The sequence below is a fragment of the Protopterus annectens genome, chromosome 3.part0 (genome assembly GCF_019279795.1).
Source record: "Protopterus annectens isolate FY-2018-M chromosome 3.part0, PAN1.0, whole genome shotgun sequence".
NCBI lineage: Eukaryota > Metazoa > Chordata > Ceratodontiformes > Protopteridae > Protopterus > Protopterus annectens.
This window is the reverse complement of record NC_056731.1, coordinates 1,326,621,326-1,326,649,022: the sequence shown is the minus strand read 5'-3', so window position 1 is coordinate 1,326,649,022 and position 27,697 is coordinate 1,326,621,326. Positions and strand designations below refer to the sequence as shown.

Genomic DNA, 27,697 nt, shown 5'->3' with positions numbered 1-27,697 from the left:
TATTTGGGACCTTTAGTTCGGAAGAACAAGTATATTCTAATTGATAGTAAACAATTTTTGATAGATTTGTACACGTATACTAAGACGTTGAACGATAATGAACCATTTATTCTTGTTACTATGGATGTGGTGAGCCTTTTTACAGTTATTCCTAATGATGATGGTATATATAAAATACAGCAGTACTTACAGAATAATACAGACATGAGCTGGGATAGAATTGAGCTTATTACCCTTTTTTTAGAAACAGTACTGACTACCAACCTCTTCCTTTTTGGAGACAACATCTACATGCAGAAGGAAGGCGTAGCTATGGGCACAGCTTGTGCAAATAGCTACGCCAACCTCGTCATGGCCCAATGGGAGGAGGATTTACTCTTTAAGCTGGACTCTTTTGGAAAGCATGTGGGCTTCTATAGGAGGTTTGTGGATGACCTCTTTTTCATCTGGAGGGGAGATGCATGTCAACTGGAAGAATTTTTTACACAAGTAAATGAATTATTGGAATATTTGAAATTTACTTCTATGTATTCACATGATAGAATTTCTTTCCTCGATGTGAGTATAGAGAGGTTACCCAATGGATTATTAAATACATCCATACACAGAAAAGCCTGCTATAGAAACTCGCTCCTACATAGAAGCAGCATGCACCCCAGATTTGTTTTTAATAATGTGATAAAGGGGCAGGTTACAAGGGCATCTAGGCTTAATCCTTCTGTTGAAGGATTTACACAAGAACTGGAACTTTTAAGGAATAACTTTAGAGACAGAGGCTATGATATGACAACATTTAATTCAATTTCTGAAGAACTATACAAACAGAGAGATACCACTGCACAGCCTTATTTTTCTGAATTTAGTTTTAATGAAAGCACGATGGAGAGTAGCAATAAACTGAATATAAGATTTTTAACATATTACACTAAAGACTTTGAAAAATTGAAGGGAAGTATATTGAAACATTGGGATACATTACTTCTTGAAGAAGAAATAGGTAATTTAGTTGGTGGAACACCTACGTTTACGTTTTGTAATAAACCTAATCTTAAACGGATTCTATGTTATCCCTCACTTTCCAGGATGGATTGTAATCATGGTTTAGATTTACACGCTAATACTCTCCCCTGTAATAAATGTAATCAATGCATTTACATGGACACCGATACAGTGTTCGAACATCCAGTGACACATAGAAGATTTGTATTTAACACAAGAACAAATTGTGTGAGTAAAGGGCTAGTATATCTAGCCACATGTACAGCTTGCACTTCATTCTATGTAGGAAAGACCAGTAGACAGCTCAGAGAGAGAGTGAGGGAGCATGTCTACCACATTAGTAAGCACACAGAGCATAATGCACTAGCTAAGCACCAACATATGCTAGGCACTACACACAATTTTCTTTTTAAGGTTATACAACATATACGTCCTAATGTTAGGGGAGGGGACTTAGACAATTTTATACTGGAGTGTGAACTTAGATGGATCATTCGCCTGAGGGCTCATCAGCCACCAGGGTTGAATGACAAAATCCAAATAAGACCTATCCTGAAAAAAAGAAGAACAAGGAAGGTACATAAGAAGTGATATTCCACATTTCAATATTTATGTATTTTATGTATTGATACATTATCAACTACTCTATTATTTGTTGTACACAAAGATTCATGATGTTTTCAGTATTTGAAATATATGCATTTATATAGATTATATTTATATATTTTTATTATACATCCTTGCTATACTTTTTATACAAATGTGATTTTTTTTATACAAATGTGATATTTATTCTTCTTTGCTTATATTTAATTTAGATAAATGTTTTAGGGGCAATATTGTGTAAGAAGTATTTGTTTTATATGGAGTTATAGTATTTAACTATTTTAAGCTAATTCTTTAAATGCATTAATTAGTTTTAATTAATTGACCTATGTCAGGTGCTTGTACTTGATATATATACACCATTAGTATGAGGTTTTCATTGTGAGTTGATAAAGCCTGTTGGTGAAAGCGCTACTCTGTTATTAAAAGCTTTTTGTTGGTCTGCTGACTGCTACTGCATCTTTTATTGTGCTGAGTTGCGTTCTGAGAGAGAGCATTTGAACTTAAAGGAAGACTGTTGGATTTATTTCTACTATTTTTTAGTGCCATCGTCCTTTGGGATCCATTGCATGCCAGTAACTGTATTTGTACAGCATATACTTTGTCGCTGATCTGCTTCATCATTATTGAAAATGGCTCTAACTTCTTGCATACCTCTCAACCTTAGTGCAAGAAATCGAACAAAGCCGACAAAATGGGGGAACAAAGGCCCAAAAGCAGGGAGGGACATATTTTAAATATTGATCTTATAAACTTAGAAAGTTGCTAGAGTAACAGGGTTTGTTTTAATATTCATTTTCTGAATGATTTAAAGTCTGAAATTCAAATGTATGCATTGTCCACTAGCTTCAGTCCGCAGATCATCCAAGTGACCTGCCACAAACTTTATGAGGAACAGAACAAAAAAAAAAAAATATATGAGCCGAAAATCTGGGCAGCTGAGGGGTATGCTTCTTAGGCTTACACTCGTCTAGCTACTCGGTAAGATACAGCACCTGAACTAAAATTGTTACGTAACTCTAGCTCTATTGGCAGTCCAAAAAAAAAAAAAAAACCCAGCGCCGATATATCTTTGTTGGCCGAGTTTGCACTTGTTGCATACTTATTTTTCAAACTTTGTTTCACTTGTTCTCTTCTGAATATACTCTTGCAACAGTCAGAACTACGCTGTCCTAAGCAGGCAGATACCTGGGAAGAAGTGCACAACAACCTTCTAGGACCAAAGTTTTTTTTTTGAAGTTACGAATTCCACAGTAGGTACTACCCTTCTAGAAGATAGTTTACGTCACTATTTACACATAGGTGTGATGCAGTGAGTCTGCGTAGCTAGGCCAATATTACTTTCAGTACAGGTGTCACACCCTGGGAGAGGCGCGTTGTTGAAGTCTCCACAGATTATTGCTTTATGGTCCCTCCTCCCACTCTCCTCCTAGAAACTCCACCCTTGTTTTAATTTCGCCCAAGTGACTGGCACTAAGACGGAAGCGGTTTATGGATTGTTGCAACCAGTAGGGATCTTAGTGTGCCCTGTAGGACCCCACAAAGATCTAAACTTACACAGATAAAGGAGCTGAGCAGGCTGAATTACTTTTTATATTTTGGTTGGAAACTAAGCGTTTGCTTATCTTGTGTAGAAAGTGAACATTATGCACTTAGGATTATATGCGACGTTATTCCTTTTAATGGTGAGTATGACTACTGTTGTTTATATGCTTAACCTGAGCGTGTGATTTATTGCTTTGCAAAGGTGCTTTTTAACAAATGGGAATTATGTGATTTTTTTGTTAGATTTATTTATCCAGATGATCCGTATTATATTCTTTTAAACTTATATTTCACCGCAATGTTTGTAGTCCTCTTAATTCGTCTTAGAATTCAAAACCTGTGTATCTTAAGTATAATAACTTTTAAGATGTGCATAGTCTTTCATCTATTTCCCGGGATCATTTGGATGTACGCCCAGGCCTTGTTTACCCCTTGGAATACCGATGCAGCAGACAGTTGTTTTTTAATTGCACCGTGGTTTACGTGCGTTCTGTTTTATCCTTAAACACGGACTTTCTGAAAGGTTTATGTCTGTGACAAATTGTTCTAGGAGGCGTAGGAGTTGGAAGTTTTGCGGTGTGTTGCTGCACACCGATATGCACGTATTAAGTACGACGTTTGTTTATTGCAACACTTTGAAGCTAGTAGCAGCATTGTTCAGGCACGGTAAGAATGCCTGGCTGCCTTCGATGTTGCTTTGTTGTTTAGCAGCATTAGACAGATTTTTTTTGCAACAAAAATACCATTTTTATTCCAAAATCTGGGCGAATTGCAGAAATTTGCACGACTTCACATCTGTTTACCTGTATCATTTTAACATTTACTATTTTCTCATTACAAATGTGTGTTGGCTTCTAGTTTGTCCGGTCGTTTACTGCTTTGAGTACCATTGCTCCAGATGTTTTCCGCCACTGTTGACTTGATGCATTTTCAAAGTTCGGCATGTTTTGATTTTCTGCATAAGTTTGTTTCACGTATTTACATCAGCGTACTTAAGAGACTGGCGTTGTGCAGCAATGTAGACTTAGTAATGCTTCTCTGGACTCTGCATGTGCTGCACACTGGTGATATTGTAGTGGATTTTAGTAGGATTGTTACCTTTCAACCCAGATATCTGGGCAAAGGCCCAAAATTAGGGACATATTTAATTAAAGTAATGCTTTCTAAACTTATAAAGTTGCTAGAATAAAGTTTTGTGTTCACATGAATTTTCTAAATTATATTAATTTTGAAACTTCAATGCCTTTTATTACTGACTTCAATCCTCAATGATTTACTTTAAAAAAAAAAAAAAAAAACGAGGCAAAAATATGGACGGTAAGTATGTTTGATTGGTACTATGGAGTTTTGACGTGATTGTACTATAATTTTCTTTTTAAAACTTTAAACGGTTATGAATCTCTGATTTCTGCAGGCTTTCTTGGGTTTTAGCTACCTTTTTACATTTTTTGGCATGCCATACTGCTGTGTAAGTGGTCGCATATTAATTACTTTAATTTTATTTAAGTTGGAATCATACTATCTTTTATGTATTTAGATTTTTTTACAGTGAGCATTATTCGTGGTTATGTGGGGTGTTTGTTACTGAATTACAGTATTAAGTTATTGTTCTTATGTTTTAGCTCTTCTCCCAGGGCCTCCACTGAAACTGGGCTTTTACCCAGTCTGACTTTTCCGGTAATCAGATGTCAATCAGTCAATAAATAATACTGTCAACTATTAGGTAGTTGTATTATTTTGATTTTTTTCTTCTTTAATTTAGTATATTAAAGTGTTTTTATGCTAAAGCACTATAGTGAAATCTGAGTGGGGTGAGTTCACTACGTCATTTGAGTGTAAACAGATGTGGTGATTTACCAGTACTATTTTTATTGTGCTCATTTGGTAGAGGTGCTGTGTACCCTATAAGCCCATAGGATTACATGGTCCCAAGGAGTAAGCTGTCTGGAAGTTTGTGGCCTCTATTCTTGTTCCTCTTCCTTTTCCCAGTTAGGGGTCACCACAGTGGATCATCTGTCCGCTCGTGATTGGCAGTGGAGTTTTACAGTGTCGAGTTGCCAGCCCGGCGCCCAACCTTCCACAGAAGGCACACACTCACACCTAGGGCCAATTTAGAGTGTTCAATCCACCTACTGCATGTCTTTGGAATGTGGGAAGAAACTGGAGCACCCGGAGGAAACCACAGGGAGGACATGCAGACTCCGCACAGACGGCACCCCATGAATCAAAAAGCATCTCTATTTGTGTGTGTGTGTGTGTGTGTGTGTGTGTGTGTGTGTGTGTGTGTGTGTGTGTGTGTGTGTGTGTGTGTGTGAGTGAGTGAACACTGTCATAGTTTTTGTAGGGTGGTGGTGTTTTTTCTTTAAACTTCTGGATTGTATATTTTTTTATGGTTGTTTGTTTTGACATGGAGCAATGCGCTGTCTGTCTGCGGGGACTGAAAGTGTTTATTCTTTATTGACAGCGCCCCTCTTTCTGACCTGAATTTTGTAGCACAGGAGGATTGTATACATAAACAGCACTTGGTATAATTTGTGCTTCATAGGGCTGTGCGCAGTAATGTGAATACTGGCCTCTTGGCACTACCCTTTCTCTTTTAAACAGAAGGATAGTCTCAAATGTATAGAACGGTTTCATGGAAGAATATATGCCTGTGTTATAGGACCACCTGTTCTATCCTTTATAAATTGCCCAGAATGTTTACTGAGTTCTTTGTTTTGCCATTTTAACTGTACTTCATTTGCTACAAAAGTTATGTAAAGGTGGTTTTATCCATGAAGGACATGTAACTTTTTTATCTGTTCACTGAGAGGAGTAGTACACTTTTCCCTTGAAACTGTAGAAATGGGATGACATTTTATGACTAATACCTTACAAGAGTGTGCATTGTTAACCCCTGCATACTCCTTTCAGTCTTGACTAATTATCACTGGGTATGCTCATGCCTAATGTGCTGGCAAACTACAGTGAATTCAGTACATGTAGGAGCAGCCTACCTCCCACAGTAGGGTTTTATTCATTTCATTGTAGTTATACGACAATTCATACAGTATATAGTGGGCAAAAAGAAAAAAAACAATGTCTCTGCACAGTTAAATAGTTGCCTTCACTACAGTAACTAGTGTTAAATTACTATCTAAATATATTTTCCCTGTATGTATCTCTGGTGAAATAGCAGCAGATTATGAACACGTAAGAGTGGTCATCCTCTCCTTTATTCTCCCCATTAACTTTTTTTTTCCATTCCTTAGAAAGGGTGGGGGGGGGGGGGGTTGGAGCCTACCTGATATGAAATGACCAGCAGCAGTTGTCACCCACGTTGGCCGAAGAAGCATATTAATTAATACATATTGAAGGTGTGTGTGTTTATAGTAAATGTTAAACAAAAAAAAAATTCTATCAAACCACAGATTTAATATGCACTCCTGTAATAGTACATATCACATGGATAGGGCTTCATATGTGTGCGTGTCCATGTCCACATGTACATTTGATAATGGATTTTCTATTTGGGAGATGCAGATTTCATATGTTTTATCAGTAGTAGTAGACTTTTTGTACTCCTATTCAAGAGTATATTAACACATGTCAGTCGCGATAACCTCTTCTGCCTAAACACTGATATAAGATGCTACAAAAATTACCCAGAAATTGTTTGGTTTACAATTTTTCTATATCCTAGCTTTCTGTTTCTAAGTAGGGTAGCACAGTCATACTTTCTCCATTGTTTGGGGTCTTGAATACCACAGCACTAATTTAATTATAACCATGTGTCTTGGGCCTGGTTTGTGGATTGTAAATTTAGGGACAGGATGTTTCAAATTCATATTTTTTCTTTTTTAAGCAAGATTGCTTAGTCATGTTTTCAGAGCTTCCTTTGTTGGGGCCCTTGGTTACAGTAGTAATCATTATAAACATTTAAGGTGTGCCTTGAGGACAGTGGTCATGTTTACACAGTAAAGTAGTCATGGAAACCTGACTAGGTATTTGAAGTTATAAATGCGCTAGTAAGGCATTTTATCAAAAAAAAAAAATCAAAAAGCCTAATCTGTAATCTGACACTGAAGGTTCTTTAAAGGTGTTGCAGATTTGTTTATTTATTTAATTTGAACAACAGCTGTTTTAGGAAGATCATTTCTTTCGCTGTTAAGTGCTCAAAGCTGTAATGTAACCAATTTAGTCCAGTATGCATATTTTTCACCTTTGCTGAACTTCTATTACATATTTTCATATTGGCTTACATGTTTTAGTTTGGGCGGTAAATCAAAAATCTCTGCTTTAGAGAAAAAGTTCAGGCTTGAGAGAATTATTTAGTCAAGTTGTTATGTAAGCTTTTCTTATCTTGGTGTTTATATCATCAAGTGTATGAAAATAAAAATATTAATTTCAGTTTTATTGATGAGAAAAATGTATTGTCTGCGTTTCACCTGTCTTTCATAGTGCTTTTAAAGTAGAGTATTTGATGTTGGCATTTGCAATCATATGTTTTATCATGATGTCTCTGATAAGCAATTTGCAAGTGTATAAAGTGTAATGGATTCCTGCTTGTAATTGGCTAGGCAATCTTAGACCTGTTGCAGTAGTTCTGTAAGTGTAGCGTGTTATTTGGTAGATTTTTACAGTCTTTGTGTAAAAAGATTTCTATTTAATGGCATTTATTTTGAATATGGGTCACAGTCTACTTACTGGGGGATGTCTTGGTTAGAAAACACTCTAACATTAAAGATCTTTCTATAAAAGAATACATAGCTTTCCCAGGGTCTAGTTTTGGAACTCTTGTTTACAGTTTGTTTTATAATTGCCTTGTCTACAGTAAATCTGACCTAAACGACCTTTGTGCAGATGATTTCACATTCTTTTGGGATCACAGAATGATTAACGGATGGTGCAGCGGTAGCGTTGTCTCCTCACCGCAAGATGGTTCGATTTTTGGCTGGAGTGCCTTTTGTGTGGAGTTTGCATGTCCTTCCTGTGTTGGCATGCTAATAATAAAAACATTATTGTTGCTTACAGTTCCTCAGTGATGCTTCACTTGAAGGATCTGACAGTTGAAAAATCTTACTAATTTGTATCTGATGTTTTACTTTAAGCTAATATTATCTGTGCCAGAAGCAGAATGAACAAATATTCCACTTTTGTATTGGAGGGTTTGTATTTTCGGTAAGCACACCCTTCCATTATAATGGTGTACGTCTAACAAATGAGCAAGTCTTTCCCCTTTTAGGTAAACTCTCAGTTGTTACTGTACATCAGCAACTTGCAGGTAACAACATGGGCATTGCAAGGCACACACTGTGTGCCACAGCATACCATGATATGCACTTCTAAAAGTATTTTGCAATGAATTACCCAAGGCTAAATTATTGTTAATATTTTGTTAAATGGCAGTTTTTCCGGAACACATAGTTGGCTGTCCCCCCCCCCCCCCCCCTTACTTAAGTTTGTCATTTCAAGATTCTTTTTCTATAATGGAAATACATAATGCCCAGAATGCATGCAGTTTAGGGTTGAGGGTGGTTAATTTGCCACATGTTAGAAGTCCTGACTGGGCCCCTGCTTAATGAATATGGTGCTCTTATGGAGTGTTGCAGTTGGACTGTAATCACAGCAGCACGTATTGATTGCTTACAGTGCTACTCATTATATAGCAATTCTTAATTGTCGTTCTTACTTGGTAAACTGCATATGTGTGAAGTAGCTCTTCAAACAGCAGCTGTCAACTGTAGAAATTCTAAGATACTACTAAATAAGTATGACTTGGACTTTTCCGTGGAACTGATGATCTGTTAATGTGGCATTAGCCTGAGGAGAAGTGTGTATAAAGTGGATTTTGTACAAATGTGGGATGCAGTCCCCCCCCCCCAACAAAACTGTTCATTACTACACTATCCTCTACTAACTTTAACTCGGATGATGGTATAAGTGAATTAAGTACAACTTTTCTAAATATTCTACATAACACTGCACCTCCTAGAAGAAAGACACTTAAAACAAATAATGCAATTTGTCTATCCAAAAAGAGTAAAATGCTACTGCAAGGCAAATAAGCATGGAAAGAATGGCAAAAACATAAAAACCCTCAATATCTTAAACTTTACAAAGCTTTGCAATTGTACTAAAAAGCAAATAAATGAAGACAAAAAAAAACTATACTGGAATATCATTCAGAATAATACTAAACACAACCCTAACAATGTGGACATCCATTAAAGAAATCCTTACATCCCAGCCAAAAATTCAACTCAAACCCCTCCCCTGATAACTCACCACTCGAAACTGCAATACTGTTCAACTCTTACTACTTTGATGCTGTACTATATTCTTCACTATCTAATCCCAGTCCTGTTCCACAGCCACAGATCACCATGTCCACTCTCACTTTCATACCTGTGCCCACATCCTTATATAAAATTACTTTTTAAACTGTACTGTTCTTCAGCTGATGACCTTCTAAGTGAGTATTTAAAAATAACCTATGAATTAACCCCTAGTAGCATCACCTATCCTGTCTCACTCCTTATATCTAAGGAATGCGGGATTCCTGGATTGACGCATCTTTGGAAGAAGTTACACATTATCACTCTGTACAAAGGAGAAAATTCAACAGACATCAATAACTTTAGACCTGTAGCAATCTCCCCTCACCAAAATACTTGAAAAATGTATACAAAAGCATTTGCTGGACTGACTTCCGCAGGAAGATCCCATACACAGCATGGCTTCCATCCTTCCCATAGTACTAAAACTGCCCTTCTAACATATAAATACTATCAACACTAGAGATAATGGTAAACTAGTCTCTTCCTTATTTCTAGACTGGTCTAAAGTCTTTGATACAGTTTGTCACGATAAATTTCTGCTTCCAGTGTCCTCACTAGGTTTCTCTTAGCTTTTGAACCACAGAAGGGCAGGCTCCAATGTCCTCACTAGGTTTCTCTTAGCCTGCCCTTCTGTGGTTCAAAAGCTATCTGTCCAGTAGGTATCAGTAAGTAAAGTGGCACTCCATGCTTTCTCCTTATCTGCCAGTTGCCACCTGTGTACCACGAGACTTTGTCCTTGGTCCCCTCCTCTGTAACATTTTCACCAGCACCCTCTATATAGCCACACAACAAGCCACCCTAACATAATACACAGATTAATGTAATACATAGGTGATTCCAGTCTCATTTACACACCTGACAACATGGTACACTTGATTACTTGGGAAGCTTTAACAGACACTGAAACATGGCTTCATAACTCACGATTCATGTTCAACCCAAAAAAAAAAAAGAGCTCCCCCCCAAATCCTTCTGTTCATGAAACAAAAAAACAAACAAAAAAAAAAATTAAAGTTCTCTCTTGCTAAAACAACCATTGAAGTCACTTCTCATAAAAATGTTTTAGGGGTGATGGTGGATGATAAGCTTACATTTGATCTGCATGTACAAAATTGCAACTCCTGAAAAACTAGGGATGCTTTAAAGAGCCAAAAACTTTCTCACATACGTAACTAAAACTTTACTTGCCACTACTTATATTCTCCTCGTACTACTTTATGGCTCTCGCATTCTTATTAACCTTCAGGCTTTGCAAAAAATTAAAACATGAAACGATGCTATAACAAAGTCGCTAAATTTGCAGTAAATATCCCTTTCAGAACCTATCACTGTATAGCACTAAAAAGCCTAAAATTGGTTAGAACTGTCTCATCGCCTAACATACCACACCTATAAAATTATCCAGCATCCATCTGCCTGTCCAGCACTAAAAAAAATTGTATACAGCTGTGTTCTCAGTCGATCATTATGATCCAGCGACCAAATAATCCTGTCTACAAATCTGTTGGATATTGTCTGTTCTCGTACAAGTTTGCTAAGGCCTGGAACTCCTTACTTGTAACCATCAGGTCAATACCCTCCCTCCCATCTTTCAAAACCGCTCTGAAAGACTTCCTAGCTAAAATCTGTCTCTGCTGTTTATTGCTCAAAAGCAGGATAACTATATCCCTAAATGTGAAGAAGTACCTTTTCATTCCTTACACCTCCTTATTCTCCTTTTTCACTTACTTCCTTACTTCTATCAAATTATCTTCCCTTTCTCTCTACATGTGCAATAAGCCTGTTTGTATTAGAATTAGAATAACTTGTCTGTAGAGAAATTAAACTTATTTCTCTACAGACTGTCCAAAATTTCTAGAAATATTAAATAATTGTCATATAACTTGTATCCGTTCGATGTTTTTGTATCCTTACTAATTTGTTATAATTGCTTAAACTGCAGATGTTTTTTGTTTTATTTTTGAAGATTTTAAAATCATTGTTCTCCCATCATTCATTCATCTGGGGCTGCTTGCTCCCTTGATCTCCAGTAAGACTCCCACTGGCACAGCTATAGGGTTCAGATCTCCGCCGAGTGGTCGCTAAAATCTTCAGCACCCTCTGTCCAACCAGTGCGTCATGTCCCTGCCCAAGTAGCTGACACACACACACACACACACACACACACACACATACATTCTTTGAGATTTGATTTATATACAAACACACAGACACTCCTGGGGAAGGCTGGCATAGGTTCACCAGCTATGCCCCCTTTTGTCCAGACTGTAAGGTAGAAAGCACTGCTATCAACCACCATGATCAGCTACTATAAGGCCCTTCCCAAGGAGTGACCAATTCTACAGTGTGATGTTACTGTTATCCAAATGTGTGACTAAGACTTGAAGGCTGTTTGAGTGGCTTGTACAGCATCACCAAATACATATGCAAGTATTCTGAGCTTAACTATCTCTACACAAACCAGCCACAATTAAAAGGTTTAAATATATTTAATAATAAACAATAAAAGCACATGACAATACTCATCAACTCAGCACAGTGGCAATAGAGTTTACAATCACAGGAAATACTTTAAAACAACTGTGTAGGACAGTCTCGCATAAATATAGAAAACCTCTAACTAATCTTGCTATATTACTGTCTATCTCCAAGAGAAACTGTGTTCTAAATAACTTGCTTACAGAGCAAGGGAAAATGCTGGTGATGTCAGATCCAGAACAAAATAAAAAATGCACTGACTTTGTCTGAGATGGTTCTTAAATTAATACACATTACTGCTGAATCGCACTGACTTTGTCTGAGATGGTTCTTAAATTAATACACATTACTGCTGAATCATCTCGGATTACATCATTCTTGTCACTTCAGCCTAAGTTCCCAGGCTAGCAGGAACTTAACATGTCTCTGTTAAAAATACTTCTCTCTCGGAAGCTGACAGTTCTCTCTTAGAAGCTTGCTAAAAACTGGAAGTCATAAAAGTTGCCTTGGAAACCTGTAATTACCTCTGTTTCTAGAGTTTTGCAAGTATATAGTTTATAAACATTTCTGCTCTTTTCCAGCAAGAGTTCACTGTGGTTACATTTTTGAAGCTCAGCACATAACCGTTTTCTTGCATGTGTAACTCGAGCATACAGATGATACTAATATTTACAAATGCCATGTGATTATTTACAAAATTCTATCTAGCTGGGCTGGCAGCCTTCACATATGTTAGTAAAAGTTGTGGTTGAGCACCACAGGGTCACTGCTGCTGCTTAGTATTACCATTGTCCACAGGTATAATGTGTTTAAATCTTTGTCACTTAAGGAAGTAATTGGTTGGTCCAGTGGCCTAAGATCCTTATCTGCCATGGCATAGGCAAAACAAAAAAACAGCTTAGACAAACAAGAAGAGGTGTATAAATTTTAAAACAAAATTTTCAAGGCTAGGCGACAACAGAAGATAAATTAGAAGTTAAGTAGCAAATGCAATATAAAACAACAAAATGTAGTAAGTTAGCAATTCACAGTTAATAAACTTGTAAGGGAGTGACCTAATGAATGTTAAATAGGTATAGTGTGTGTGTGTGTGTGTGTGTGTGTGTGTGTGTGTGTGTGTGTGTGTGTAGTGACTGTGAAAAAGTGTGCACTATAAGAAACCTAATTAGTTATGCATAGTAAGTTACTATTAACCTACCAAGGGAGTGGATGCGTTTCACCTATAGTCTTTATTACAAAGGTTATAAATGCCTTATGGATTAGTTTCTAGTTTTTGAGTTTTTAGTTACTGGTCAAGTTGGAAATTTGAGTCTATTGCTTTACTTATAGGATGTTGGTCAAGTAATACAAATGTGGTGGCTTGCTTACTCCTAGACAGAATCTCTGTTCTCTCCCTTCCGCAGAGTTTTACAGCAGTAAGGCGCTCAATATTTTGATACAAGCACTGCTATTTTGACATTTGAAAGTTATAAAGTACAAACTGGCAGTGTTGTGTGTAATGTAGAGGATTCATTGCAGCATTGTTTCATGAAATCTTACACATCCTTAATCTGTGCCCTGCACTGTAGTCTGTCATCCATTGAAGTAGATATGACACTAATGCATGCGTGCATACAGACAAAAATGTCCATTACATTTTCGGTTATATAATAGGGCAGTCAGATAACTGTCATGTTAATATTTTAAACTATATTTTTAAATGTGGCGACTCCCATCTTTTTTATGGGTTATATATTGGTTGACAAGGATACTGAGCTAGGAAATATGTCCAGTGGTATGGCTTCATGACTTGTCTCCCTCCATACAGAAGACTGTATCTGTCTTGTCCTTCTATTTAGTGTAACATTCCTACCACTCACACACACAGTGAGAATGGGGTTGAATGTGCCTAACTTAGTTTGTAGCCTTAATGTGATGGAGGAATCCTACAAATCTGTTAGTACCGCTCACAGAATCTAGCACTGTAAATAAAATAAGAGAGTTTCTTATCCTTGGCTGAGCCAAGGACTCACACCGTTTAGTCCTTGAAAAAGGTAATTGGTTGCCCATTATCTTCAAAACCATGTTTAGACTTGTCATCCAGAGAAACCACTAGTTAAACTGCTAGTTAAAACCTCCACCTGCAGCCTTAGAGGTACCATTGAACAAATTTTTTTCTTTAAGACCCCCTTTCAGAAGCACTATAAGTAAGAGGTAATTTTCAAATTGTGCTTCTACTTTGGTTGAAATTCCAATTCACAGAACTTGAAAAGCAATACTCAAATTTTGAAAACTCTCTTCTAAAACAAAAGGTTGTCCTGGATTTGCAAGTAACATCATGCAAAACAAACAGTTTTTTGCTATTTTACACTATATCTAAATGCACAAATATGCATAGATTTGTTTAAATGGTTTGATTCTGGAAACTCTATTACCTAATCTCACTTAATATGTTAATTACCATTAATGTTTAGAGCCATGCACTTGTACGTACTACTGCTTGTTTTGCTTCTGTATTGTATATTGTGTCTTATTTTTGCTCTTTTGAGCCTGGGTTGTGGCTGGAAATGGCCTTTGGCCAGCCTTTCCACCCGGTTAGTATTTAAAAATAAGTACCACTCTCTTTTTTTTTTTTTTTTTTTTTTAACCTGTCATGACACTTGGTCTATAATTCCATACCTATTTAATTAGGTAGAGCTTATGAAAATGGCACACATGCATGTGCTATTAACAACAAGACATAATTGAATTAAAGAAACCTATATTATTTTCTTCATATTCATCACTGCTGCAGTAGCCTTGGCTATATGGGTGATACGCTGCCAAGGATATAGCAGGCGACCAGTTTCCAAAGCTTTAGGGCACCTTCACATGCCCAAACTGTCAAGCAGCTTGAGGTGTGCTGACTAAAATACATGTTTTGGGTGTGAAGCCCTTAAGTGCTTTCCTGCCACCGAACAGTTTGCTTCTCTGAGACTTTCAAGAATTGATGGTTGGCTTGGGCTTTCCTTAGCTAGGCAGATAACTTCCCTTTGGGGGAAAAACTTCCATGATCTTATTTTTGCTGATGTTTTATTACTTTATCAGGAAAGATATTTTAAAGTTAAAAGAGTATTGTGCTTTACTGGATTGTCTTGAGACTAATGTACTTAACGGAGCTCTCGTTTGTCATTTTTTAAAAGTAGTTTTGACTAACTGATAAAATAATCCCAGTAAGAAACGAACCTTGTGGAGGTAGTACAGTGGTAGAAAGTAAATCCGTAAAGCAAACAGTCATAAGAAACCACTGTGATTTAGTGAAGGTAAACAAACTGGTTTAATTACTTCTTAAAACACAGTATGGATCCATGGTAAGTGCTATCACTATGTCAGCTTCTTCAGACCGTAAAACAGTATACCAACAACTAAAATATTTCAAAATTCACCAGTGGATTAATCGCTCACAAGTCATGTGTACGCTTTAATCTATATGCATTCACCTCACCTGAACAACGTACTTGCTTTGAGAGCTATTTATCCCAATGTGATATTTGCCAAAGGTTTTATATTGGCAAGGCAAGTAGAACGTTGATGGAGAGGGTGAAAGAGCATGTTAGATGCATCAGACAGCTAGATGAGAAGAGCCCTTTAGCCAAACCTATTTTAGATACTAGTAGTGAACATATTTTAAATTCTATTTGAAGATCTGAGGATAGGTGATATTTTAATAAGGCAGAGACATGGTAGCTTTACTAGATTCTGCAGTTACAGGCAGATGTGAGTGATTCATCCATTGGTGAATTTTGAATTTACCTAAGGTATTTATTTTAATTGTTGGTGTACTGTTTTATAGTGTGAAGAAGCTGACATGGTCAGTGAAAGTGCTTTGTATATTGTGTTTTAAAGAAATTATTAAATCAGTTATTTTACCTCTGCTGAATGACTGTGGACGCTCTTAGCTTCTCAGTGCTGCAGTCATCACCATTGGGTTATCCATATTGTGGTAGCTCTCAGTTGGTCTGAATACTAGTCAAGGTTTTTGTGAGTTGGCTGCTGTCACTTGCTGGGTGACGTCAGGTCGACCGAGCTATAAAGGAGAGCAGACAGCGCCATTACCTCAGTCTTTTTGCCGTGGAGCCCGTAGCAGAAGCAATTCACGCAACAGTGCCGCTAGGCTGTTTCCAAATTTCAAACTTCAGCTGAAAACCTCTAAAGCTAACTACCACGTTGGGGATCCTTCCTTTTTCTTGCACTAACCAATGTCCGAAAAAGTCAACTGTTTTGCCAGTGGAAAGCAAATACCACACCAAGACTTCCATTCTTACTGCATCACTTGCTTAGGCCCAGATCATGACTTACCCCGCTGTCTGTTCTGTGCCCTCCTTAACACTAGAATTTTTCATCGTAGAGCTCTGTTTGTAGCCAGTTATTTTAGTCTTCCGCCTCCATGGCATCCATCAGTCAGCAAACTGCAGATCTTCCGAAAAAACATAAAGATAAGGATAGAGACGGACCGCATAAGGCTAAGTCTTCTGACAACTCACTGCTAAATGGGTCATCAGTTCTTCAGAATTCAGTGAGGCGCTTACGCAGCCTCTGATGCCTGACTCAATTTCTTCGAGGCCTCTACTGAGACCCTTTCGGAGTCCTGTATGCCACAGATGTCTGCATCTAACGAGCCTTTGGCTATCTCGCCTTCGGTTGCGTCTGGAGTTGCTAAGCAGGCACCAGCTTCTGAGGATACCGCTCACACTTGGGATTTCACATTAACTCCTTCGCCCTCTCTTCCGACTAACACACCAGCACAGAGTGATACCCTTCAGGCCAGACACTACTCCTCCCCCTCCTCAAACTAGAATGCTTAAAATGGCCGAGGATCTCATCACTTTCATTAGAGGTAATCAGGCCACTCCAGCCAAAAGAAGGGATCCTTCTCCAGACCTCCTTTTGGATTTAGACTCTGAGGGATCTGACTCCTCTGTCTTTTGAAGAGGAAATCCTCTTACTGCCTTGAAGACTCAGATGCAGAAGAATCCATTCCTTCTGCACCACCTCCAGAGGGCTTTTCCTTTGGGGAAACCCTCCATACCCTCAGGGAACACTTTTTTCCAGTGGGAATCAACAGATTTCCCTCAATCCAAGAAAGTACAGTTTCTGGACCTACCCCAGCATAGGCCTTTGGCCATCCCACCCATCTTGGAGGTGGTAGATGATTGCCAAGTATCCAGCCTTAACCCTGACACCCTTCCACCTGCCCCCAGAAAACCTGACTGGTATTACAGGGTACCTGACTCGGTGGCAAAGCACTCCTTGCACTGTGTTTTGATGCCCTAGAAGCTTCTAGCAGGGCAGCAGTGACAGGATCTGTTATCAGAAGACATGCATGGTTGAAGGAACAACCTCTCCCTGATCATGTCAAAGGTAAAATCATGGATTCACCTCTTGACAAAGACTGCTTGTTTGGACAGAAAACTGAAGAGGTACTTGAAAAGACTAAAGACAAAGCTAAATCGATGCAGACTGTTAAAGATTTCCTTCAAGTACAACCTCCTAGGTTCAGCAGAAATTTTCCCTCTAAACACTGGTCCTTTCCTGCACCAAACAGGCAGGCACAAGGCAAAACCCGTAGAGACAGACCCACCAGGGCTCAAACTCGGGGCCAGCAAAGAACTAAACAGTGCCCCCCCTCTAACTCTAGAGCAGGGAGTTCAAAAACAACTATGTATCCTAAAAACTCTGTGACTACCTTTCCCATCTCTGCCTGCCTCCACCGCACCAAAAGCTAGGAGGAAGGCTATCTCTTTGCAGAGAAAATTGGAACTTTATAACAAAAGATCAGTGGGTCTTAAAAATCATTGCTCAGGGGTACAAATTCAATTTCTGAGAACTACCACCTCCAAGAGTGTACCCAGACCTACCTCCAAACCAGTGGGCCAAAGCACTAAAACAAGTGCAAAACCTAATAGCCCTAGGGGCAGTAGAACCTGTGCCTCCAGAACAAGTTGCAAAATGATTCTATTCCAGACTTTCTTGTTCCCAGGAAAGGGGGAACTTGGGCATTCCATCCTGGATCTATCCTTTTTCAATACTTTCATGGTAATCCCAAAATTCAAAATGCTTAGCTTACAACAGCTTCTACCTATGCTGCCAAACAAAAGCTTGGATGGTCACCTTTAAACCTAAAAGATGCTTACCTGCATATCCCAATAAGGGAATCCTGCAGAAAATTCCTGCGCTTCAGAGCAGGATCATTACACTTTCAATTCTCTGCTTTGCCATTTGTCTTCTCTACTGCTCCCAGGGTATTCACCAGATGACTAGCTCCTGCCATTGCCTTCTGCAGGGAAAAGTATGTACAGATTTATCCTTACCTGGACGATTGTGTCATCCAGGCAGACTGCAATAAACTGCTCTTGCATCACCTCTCATTTGTAAAAACCCTACTCACATCTCTGAGGTTCACTATCAACGAAAGGAAATCAAAACAAACACCTACCAGGAAAATCATATTTCTGGGAGCCTTATTGGACACACGACATCAAATGGCCTTTCTGTCCCAGAAAAAGTTTCCTTCCAAAATAATTCACTACTCTGGCCTCCCAAACCCAGCTTTCTGCCAGGAAATTCCTGCAAGCTCTAGGGTACATGCCCTCATGCATCCTCCTGGTACCTCTAGCCAGACTGCACATGAGGAAAATTCAGTGGTACCTAAAGAACCTATGGTGTCAACGCTCTTAACCTTTGGACACCTCCCTGCCAGTGATCTCTTGCATAAGATCAGAGATTCTCTGGTCGGCCCAGGCCTGTGCTCTGAACAAGGGACTTCATTCACCCTCCGTCTGTCAGACCAGACCGTATGCTTTGGACATAGCCTGGGGTGCCACCTGGAAGGCAGATGCGCCCAAGGTCTCTGGGATGCTCAAACACTACCCTTTTACATCAAACAAAAGGAAATGATAGCTGTGCAAAACCCACTGGCATCCTTCAAACCCTACCTCAAACTGGGGGTTTTCATAAAAACAGACAGCACTGCAGTCATGTGGCACATCAACAAACAGGGAAGGATTCGTCTTACCCCCTGTGCAGACTAGCCATGAGCCTGTGGCTAGCAGCCTCATTCATGTGACTACATCTTATAGCCCAGTACCTACCGGGCCTCAACAACACCCTAGCAGACCACTTGAGCAGAAACCTGCAGGACCCACACGAATGGCAAATCTAAAGAGGCATTTTTCTGCAAATTACCCACAAATGGGGGACCCCCCCAGGTGGACCTCTTTGTGTCCCATTTAAATCGCCAAGTACAGAAATTCTGCACCAGGGAGTACCATCACCTGGCTTGGAAGGTAGATACCGTGACCTTCCATTGAAATACCCTCTTTGTGTATGCATTAAAACCTCTCCCTCTCATTCCAAAAGTACTAATCAAGATAAGGGAGGAAAAACCAAAAGCAGTACTCAATGGATCAGACAGCATTGGTACCCACTGCTGCGCAGCCTCTCTCTCCAACCCCCCCGGCAGCTACCTCTGATACCTCACCTGCTATCCTGGGGGGGACAATGCTGCACCCAGATTTTCAAACACTCAAGCTCTCAGCATGGCTTATTCTATCATAACCAACAAGGAATCTGTGCTAAGGAAGCAAGTCCTTGACATCACAGAAGCCAGAAGGCCCTGCACCAGAAAGTCTTATGCTGGAAAATGGAAAAGATTCTGCTTCTGGGGCCTATCCAAGGGTGCAGACATTCGTCTGCCCTCCATTCCCCTTATTCTAGATTATCTGGCTGAGCTTCTTAATAAGGGTCTCTCCTCCTCCATAAAGATCTATGCCTCTGACATCTCGGCACACTTTGATACAGAACAGCCATTGTTCTCCCATCCTCTTGTCAAACAATTTCTTAGAGGAGCCAACCCACCCCAGCCTGGGATCTGAACTATGTTTTAGAAAAACTTAGCCCCCCCTTTGAGCCTGCAGCATCCTCCCAATTTAAAGTACCTCCCTTGGAAGGCTACCGCTTCAACCAGGAGAGTGTCAAGAGCTTCAAGCTATAATGGCCATTTTGCCATATATCATCATCCATGCAGACAGGGTTTCCCTGAGAACCAACCCCCTCCTTCATGCCAAAGGTGGTTTTGGATGTTACTCTCAACCAGGCCATCCACCTGCCCACCTTCTTCCCTAACCCACAGAACAAGGGGGAAAGGATACTGCATTCTTTGGATATGCACAGGCAACTCTGATTTTATTTGGATCGTACAAAGACATTCATGAAAACTGACCAGCTCTTGGTCAGTTTTAAAACGGGCATTCTGCATCCAATTTTGCTACTGCTTGCATGGAAAACCTCCCCCTGGGGCCATCAGAACCCATTCCACTAGGGCAACCTCTACTTCCACAGCATTCCTTAGAGGGGTACACACCAAGGACATCCTGGAAGCAGCCACATGGACTTCAGTCCACACCTTCACCAAGCATTACCATCTGAATCTATTTTCAAAACCTAGGGCTAGGTTTGCCTTTGCAATTCTGTAGGGTATGCTTTCCCAATCTTAAGATGTTCTTCATCTCACATTGCTGCAGTCCTTACACTTGGGTAGTCCGCTGTCCTCGGTCGGCCCAAATATCAAAAGTATTAGGCTGACGTCGGTCAAGGCGCTTAAGACTGACATCAGAACGTCAGTGTACAAAAGCGCATGACCGACGTCATATCCTCCGTCTTTTTTGCCGCATGGTCCGATGCAGAAGCAGCGTTGCAAGTGCCGTTCGGCGTTCTGAAATTTTTTGAATTCGGAGTTTCAGACCGAGTCAAAGTTGGCTAAGTACCCGTTAGAATATTTTAGTTTTTTTCTTGCCTCAGTGGTTTACCGGATGTCAGAAAAAGTGAATAACTGTATTTCTTGTGGGAAGCAGATACCGCATAGAGATTATCATACTTTGTGTATTCCTTGTTTGGGGCCTGAGCACGACGTTGTTGGGTGTCGCTTTTGTGCTAGGTTTAATAAGCGCACTATTAAGCGGAGGTTAGATTGTGCCAGGTTGGTCTTCGGGAAGCGGTGCAATTACAATATGCCGTCGGATGCTCCTACGCCCGCTTCTTCGAAGAAGCACAAAGACAAAGCAGCTAAACCCAGGCAAGAAGAGTCGTCCGTACCGGACGCCGGTTCTTTGGAGGCGTCTGTGGAACCGGTGGTTCCACCGGAGGCTTCTCTGGAGTCCCAGGGGGAGACTTTGTTATTGCAGGATGTGGCCTCTCAGGAGGCAGGTCAAGCTGAAGGGGCTTCTCAGGTTACTGTACTCCCCTCCCTTCCTAGGGTGGTTAGGCCCTCTCCTTCTGTTTCCAAGGCTTCTCCCAGAGGCAGGCCAGGTTTAGCTTCTGTTGGTGTCACTCCTAGTTCTTCAGGATCTGTGCCCAAGAAGCACATGCTCAAAATGGCAGAAGATTTAATTACTTTGATTAGAGGTTCTTTGCCCCCTCCTGATAAGAGGCCTAGGGTGGAACCAGAGTTGGGGAGTTTTGAGCAGGTTTCGGATGTTTCAGAGTCTTCGGCTGAAGACTTACAGGAGTATTCTCCTTATTCGGATTCTGATGTGGATGATTCTACTCCTTCTGCTTCTCCTCCAGAGGATTTTTCTTTTTCAGAGACTCTTCATTCTATGAGGGAACATTTTAAGTGGGAAGGTCAGGACTTCTCTGATTCCAGGAAAAGGCTTAGGGAATTTTTGCTTTTACCCCAGCATAGGCCTTTGGCTATTCCTCCTGTTCTGGATGTTGTGGAAGATGTGTTTGCGGAGGCTTCACTTAATCCTGATTCTTTGCCTCCTGCTCCTGTTAACCGGACAGGTATTACAGGGTGCCTGAAGCTCATAAATATCTGTATAAGAGTCCTAGGGCAGACCCAGAAACAGTTAGTCAGGGACCTAAGGGTGTCAAGGCCTCTGTGGTAAAAATCCGGTTCCTCCAGATAAAGAGGCCAGAGCTTTGGATAGATGGGGAAAGAAAGTCTATACTTCTTCCACCTTAGCTATGAGGGCTTTGAATTGCCAGTTTCACATGTTGAAATATCAAAACTATCTTCTTTCTCAATTGAAGTCTAAGGTAGATGCTCTGGCGGAAGGCATTGAGTGTAAAGAATTGCAAGATTTGGTACATGTTTCTGAACAGGTAGGTAAGCATTCTTTGCAATGTGGATTTGATGCTGTACAGGCCTCGTCTAGGGTGGCTGCCACTGGGTCAGTTCTTCGCAGACACGCCTGGCTGAGGGATCAGAATTTATCTGACCATGTTAAAACAAGGATTTTAGATGCTCCTTTACAGTCTGATGTATTGTTTGGTTCACCTGTGGAGGCAGTTTTAAAGAAAATGGAAGACAAGGCTAAGTCTATGCAGACTGTTAAAGATTTTTGCAAGTTCAGCCTCCAGTTTAGTAGGAATTGGCCTGCTAAGGGGTGGACGTACCCTTCTTATGATTCACAGTCTAGGGGAAGATCTAGACGTGGTAGGGGTAGAGCTCAGGGCTCTTTCAGACCTAGAACAGGGAGTTCACCTACACAGTCTTCGGGTGAGGGCAGGGGCCAGTCCTTTCGTAAACAGGCCCAATGACCTACCTTTTCAGCTGCCAGAGCCTTCTTGTCTGGCAGCTCCTTTGGGAGGAAGGTTGGCACTCTTCAAAGAAAATTGGAATTTGATTACCCAGGACAAATGGGTATTGGATATTATACACCAAGGTTACAGGTTTTATTTCCATACATTGCCTCCTTTCAAGGGCATGCCAGACGTTCCTCCTCAGCAAAGAATAGAGGCTCACAAACAAATTTCTCTGCTGCTGCAAATAGGGGCCATACAGCCGGTCCCTCTGCCAGAAGTAGGCCTGGGATTTTATTCACGCCTGTTCCTAGTACCAAAGAAGGGGAACACGTGGAGACCAATTTTGGATTTGTCTATCCTCAACACTTATCTGGACATTCCCAAGTTCAAAATGTTGACGTTACAACAGCTTTTACCTCTGCTGGGCAAAGATCACTGGATGGTGACTGGATCTCAAGGAAGCTTACCTTCATGTTCCTATCAGGCTAAGTTGCAGGAAGTATCTGCGTTTTCGAGCTGGGACTTCTCATTATCAGTTCTCTGCATTGCCCTTTGGCTTATCTACTGCGCCCAGAGTGTTCACAAAGGTTCTGGCTCCAGTGATAGCTTTCTTCAGGCTAAAAGGAATACAGATCTATCCTTATTTGGACGATTGCCTGATTCTGGCCAAAGGAAGGGACGAGCTTCTTCATCATTTGCAATATGTGATAGCAGTGCTAAGATGCCTGGGGTATTCTGTGAACGAAATAAAGTCCAGTCTAGTACCCTCTCAAGACATGTGCTTTCTGGGTGTGAGACTGAATACAGCATCCCAGATGGCCTTTTGACCCCGGACAAACAAAAGAATCTTTCACTTTACTTCCATCAATTGTCTCATCTGTCCAGGCTGACTGCAAGGACAGTCCTTCAAGCCTTGGGGTTCATGGCATCTTGTATTCTGGTGCTTCCCAATGCCAAACTACATATGAGGAAGCTACAATGGTATCTCAAAAATGTATGGACTCAGCACTGCCAAGATATGGACACTGTCATTCAGGTAATACCTTGCATTCAAAAGGAATTTTTGTGGTGGGCTCAGGAATGTCACCTAAACAAGGGACTCTCTGTGACCCGGCCAGAGGCGAGTCAGATTCTAACGACAGATGCCTCAGACAAAGCTTGGGGAGCTCATCTAAATGGAAAGTGGATACAAGACACGTGGCCTGCCAGACTACAACATCTACATATCAACTTGAAGGAGATGTTAGCAGTCCAATTTGCATTAATAGCTTTCAAGGATTTACTTCTTCCAGGGCAGGTGTTGATTCTAACAGACACCACAACTGTCATGTGGTACATCAACAAGCAAGGGGGAACACATTCTTATCCTCTATGCAGGCAAGCAATGATTTTGTGGGAGACTGCTCTCAGTTTACAACTCAATCTTCAGGCAAGGTTTCTGCCGGGAGCACAGAACTCCTTTAGCAGATGTGTTGAGCAGACGAATTATGGATCCCCACGAGTGGAAATTGGATCCTCATGTATTTCAGAAATTGACAGTGTCATGGGGAACTCCAGACATAGATCTGTTCGCTTCTCCACTAAACTACCAGCTGCCAAAGTTTTGCACAAAAAGGTTTCATCCCACAGCTTGGAAAGTGGATGCTCTTTCTTTCAATTGGAGCAATCTTCATGTGTATGCCTTTCCATCTCTGCCTCTCCTCCCAAAGGTACTCCTAAAGGTCAGACAGGACAAGCCGAAGATGATTCTAATAGCTCCAGATTGGCCTCGACAGCACTGGTACCCATTACTGAGAAGTCTGGTTCGGGAGCCTCCATGGCCTTTGCCTTCGATTCCACACCTACTGTCTCAAGAGAACAGTCATTTACTCAATGTCAAACTTCACTCTCTTCACCTAACAGCCTGGCATATTCTGTTTTAAACCCTGGAGGGTCTCGGCTTCCGCAGCAAGTTTTGAATGTTATTTTGGAGGCCAGAAGGCCTAGTACAAGGAGAGTATACGCAGATAAATGGAAGAGATTTTTATTTTGGAGTGCAGCAAAGGAATTTGATGTTGCTAAGCCTAATTTAAGTGTGGCTCTTCAATATCTTGCTGAGTTACTGGACAAGGGTTTGTCCTTCTCTTCTATTAAGATTCATGCTGCAGCAATTTCTGCTCACTATGACTGTGATCCACCATTGTTTTCTCATCCTTTGTTTAAGCAATTCCTTAGAGGGGCAAAGAATATAAGACCCCCACGTAGAGCTCCTACTCCTGCTTGGGATCTCAATTTTGTGTTGGAGAAACTCACTCTACAACCTTTTGAGCCTGCAGCTACTGCTGAGTTGAAATATTTATCATGGAAGACTGCTTTTTTGTTGGCCATTACCTCTGCGAGAAGGGTTTCTGAATTACAGGCCCTTATGGCAGTTGAGCCTTTCTTAATTTTCCATAAGGATAGGGTATCTTTACGTACTAATCCCTCCTTTATGCCTAAGGTGGTTTCTAGTGTGGCTTTAAACCAAGCTATTCATTTGCCTACTTTTTATGCAAACCCCCAAAATAAAGGGGAAAAGATTTTGCACACCTTGGATATACACAGGCAGTTGAGATATTATTTGAGCAGAACTAAAGGGTTCAGGCAGTCTCAGCAGTTGTTTGTTTCTTTTGCTTTGGGTTCTCAGGGCAAGCCTGTGTCAAAACAAACTATTTCTAAGTGGATTGGGTTTTGTATTGCTTTCTGTTATTCCCATCATGGTAAGGAAGTTCCAGCTGGGATTAGGCCTCATTCCACTAGAGCTACTGCCACTTCTACAGCTGTTTTAAGGGGGGTGGCAACTAAAGATATTTTGGAGGCAGCTACTTGGAGTTCAGTGCATACTTTCTCTAAGCATTACCACCTTCCACTTTACTCTAAATCTAGGGCTGGGTTTGCCACTGCTATTTTACAGGGCATTTTGGCAGCTCCTACTACTTCATAGTTTTGCCATCCTCCCTTACCTCTGCTTTGGGATTCTACCCAAGTGTAAGGACTGCAGCAATGTGAGATGAAGAACATAGTACAGTTTTGTACCTACCATAAATGTAGATGTTCGAAGATCCACATTGCTGCAGTCCAATTTACCCTCCCTCCTTCCCCTCTGTTTTAGAGGCGGTTGTGTGGTTTGGGTTGTAAATATTGTACATATTGTATATATATTGTTCATATGATTAGTGCAAGGGTGGTTGGTTGTTTTATGCTGTCTTTTGGTTTTTTGACCTTTCTGTTTAGGGTCTTCTGACATCTGGGGCAAGAAAAGACTGAGGATATGACGTCGGTCATGCGCTTTTGTACACTGATGTTCTGATGTCAGTCTTAAGCGCCTTGACCGACGTCAGCCTAATACTTTGATATTCGGGCCGACCGAGGACAGCGGACTACCCAAGTGTAAGGACTGCAGCAATGTGGATCTTCGAACATCTACATTTATGGTAGGTACAAAACTGTACTTTTCTATCAACCTTCTACTCAACTTTGGGAATCTTCCCAATGGTGATGACTGCAGCAGTGAGAAACGAAGAACATAGTACTGTTGTGTACGCTTACCATAAATATAGATGTTGAGTGTTTTCACTGCTGCAGTCATGCTTCCCTCCCTCCTTCCACGTGATGTCTGCTGTCCTTAGAGACGGACATATTTCTTTGGGGGTCTCTCACCCCAGGACTACTACCAATTATTAAAATTGGACTTCTTTGGTTGGTTAAGGCAAGAAAAACTTGAGGTAATGGTGTCGCCTGCTCTCCTTTTGCTCTCCTTTATAGCTCAGATGACCTGATGTCACCCAGCAAGTGACCGCAGCCGACGCACAAAACCTTGACTATGGTAGTCGGACCGAGTGAGGGCTACCACAGCATGGATAAACCCAATGGTGATGACTGCAGCAGTGAGAACATTCAAACACCTACATTTATGGTAAGTGTAGACAAATGCACTTTAAAGTCTTGCTTAACTAATAAAATATTTTCAATGGAGAATTTTTTTATTTTTCTGTAGTGGGGCTGCCTTAATGTTTGAAGTGCTTTTTACTGTGGTTTTTGTGTTAGGTTAAATAACTTTCATGGACTGGCATTTGTTGATTGTTTTCCCCAGTATAGAGGCACCATTTTCAGGTTGACCATGGAACAGATTGTCAGTCCCATGGCTGTTCCTTCTGCTAGCCACAAAAAGAAAAAGTTAAGCAAACAACCTTTGCCACCACAGCAGGCAAGCAATTTGCCTCGGCCACAGGTGAGTGACTCTTCTCTTGTGGCCATTTGTTGTACCTCAGAATACACATCTTTTACACTGGATCCCTCTGGTATAGAACTTGCAGCATTGTGGACTGGGGGATAACCACATCCTCTTTGATTGTTGGGGTCCTCTCAGTGGGCAAGGGAGAGCCACTGTTGTCAATCCTGGGAGAGGGAACAAGGTCACAATGTTGTGCCTATCCCTGGGGAAGCAGTGGCTGTCATTAGTAACACAATTTGCCACATTTTTACCTGCCAAAAACAAACCGAAAACTAAGCATGTATCTACTCCTCTTCAGATGTCATTGGATAGGAGTAGATTACTGGGACTAGCTCAAAGTTTGATTCAGGACGTTGTTCAGTTTTGTAGAGTAGTTTCTGCTAAAAACTAGAGGGATGCCTCCTTTCCTGAAAAGACTTGTCCTGAATCTGAACAGGATGATGTAGGTGGATTCTGGGTTTTGTTCTCGGATTTCTCATTCAGACTTGGAGCTCCCTTTCTGATTCTCCCTGTGGGGGTCATCTTTCCCTTAGACTATTGCTCTGTGGGGGTTATCTTTCCCTGAGACTATTGCTGGAATGTTCCTGTGTCATTCAGTGGGAGAACACGAGGTTTGTAACTCCCTCTGAAAATACTGTGAATGTTACAGAAGCATTTTCCAGAACCTACACCCGTTCCTCCTATCCTGCCTGCATTAGAGGCTGTATGTCTTACTACCTGCAGGTTTTTCTGATTAGGCAGCCAGCTGTCATTAAGGCAGTTAGAATGTGTAAAGTTCCTCAGTTTTTTATACACTATTCCCAAACCTGGCCCTTCAGTTATAGCTTTATTAATCATACATTTTCTAATGAGGATAGGAAAATTGATTTAGTGACGGGGGAAAAGTACATGCTTCTGCAGCTTTGAATTTCAGAATTTTAAATTGTCAGGCCTGTATGTTGAATCTTATTCT

General features: G+C 40.6%; 1 protein-coding gene across 1 annotated transcript in view; it reads left to right on the top strand.

The window, feature by feature from the left end:
• The first annotated feature begins 2,958 nt into the window (after positions 1-2,958).
• Positions 2,959-27,697, top strand: part of LOC122796733 (desmocollin-3-like) — a 1,348,840-nt gene continuing 1,324,101 nt past the window's right edge. The window contains exon 1 of the mRNA XM_044065442.1: positions 2,959-3,290. Within this exon, the coding sequence (XP_043921377.1) occupies positions 3,252-3,290 (39 nt within the window). The 5' untranslated portion in view covers positions 2,959-3,251. The remainder of the gene's footprint in view (positions 3,291-27,697) is intronic.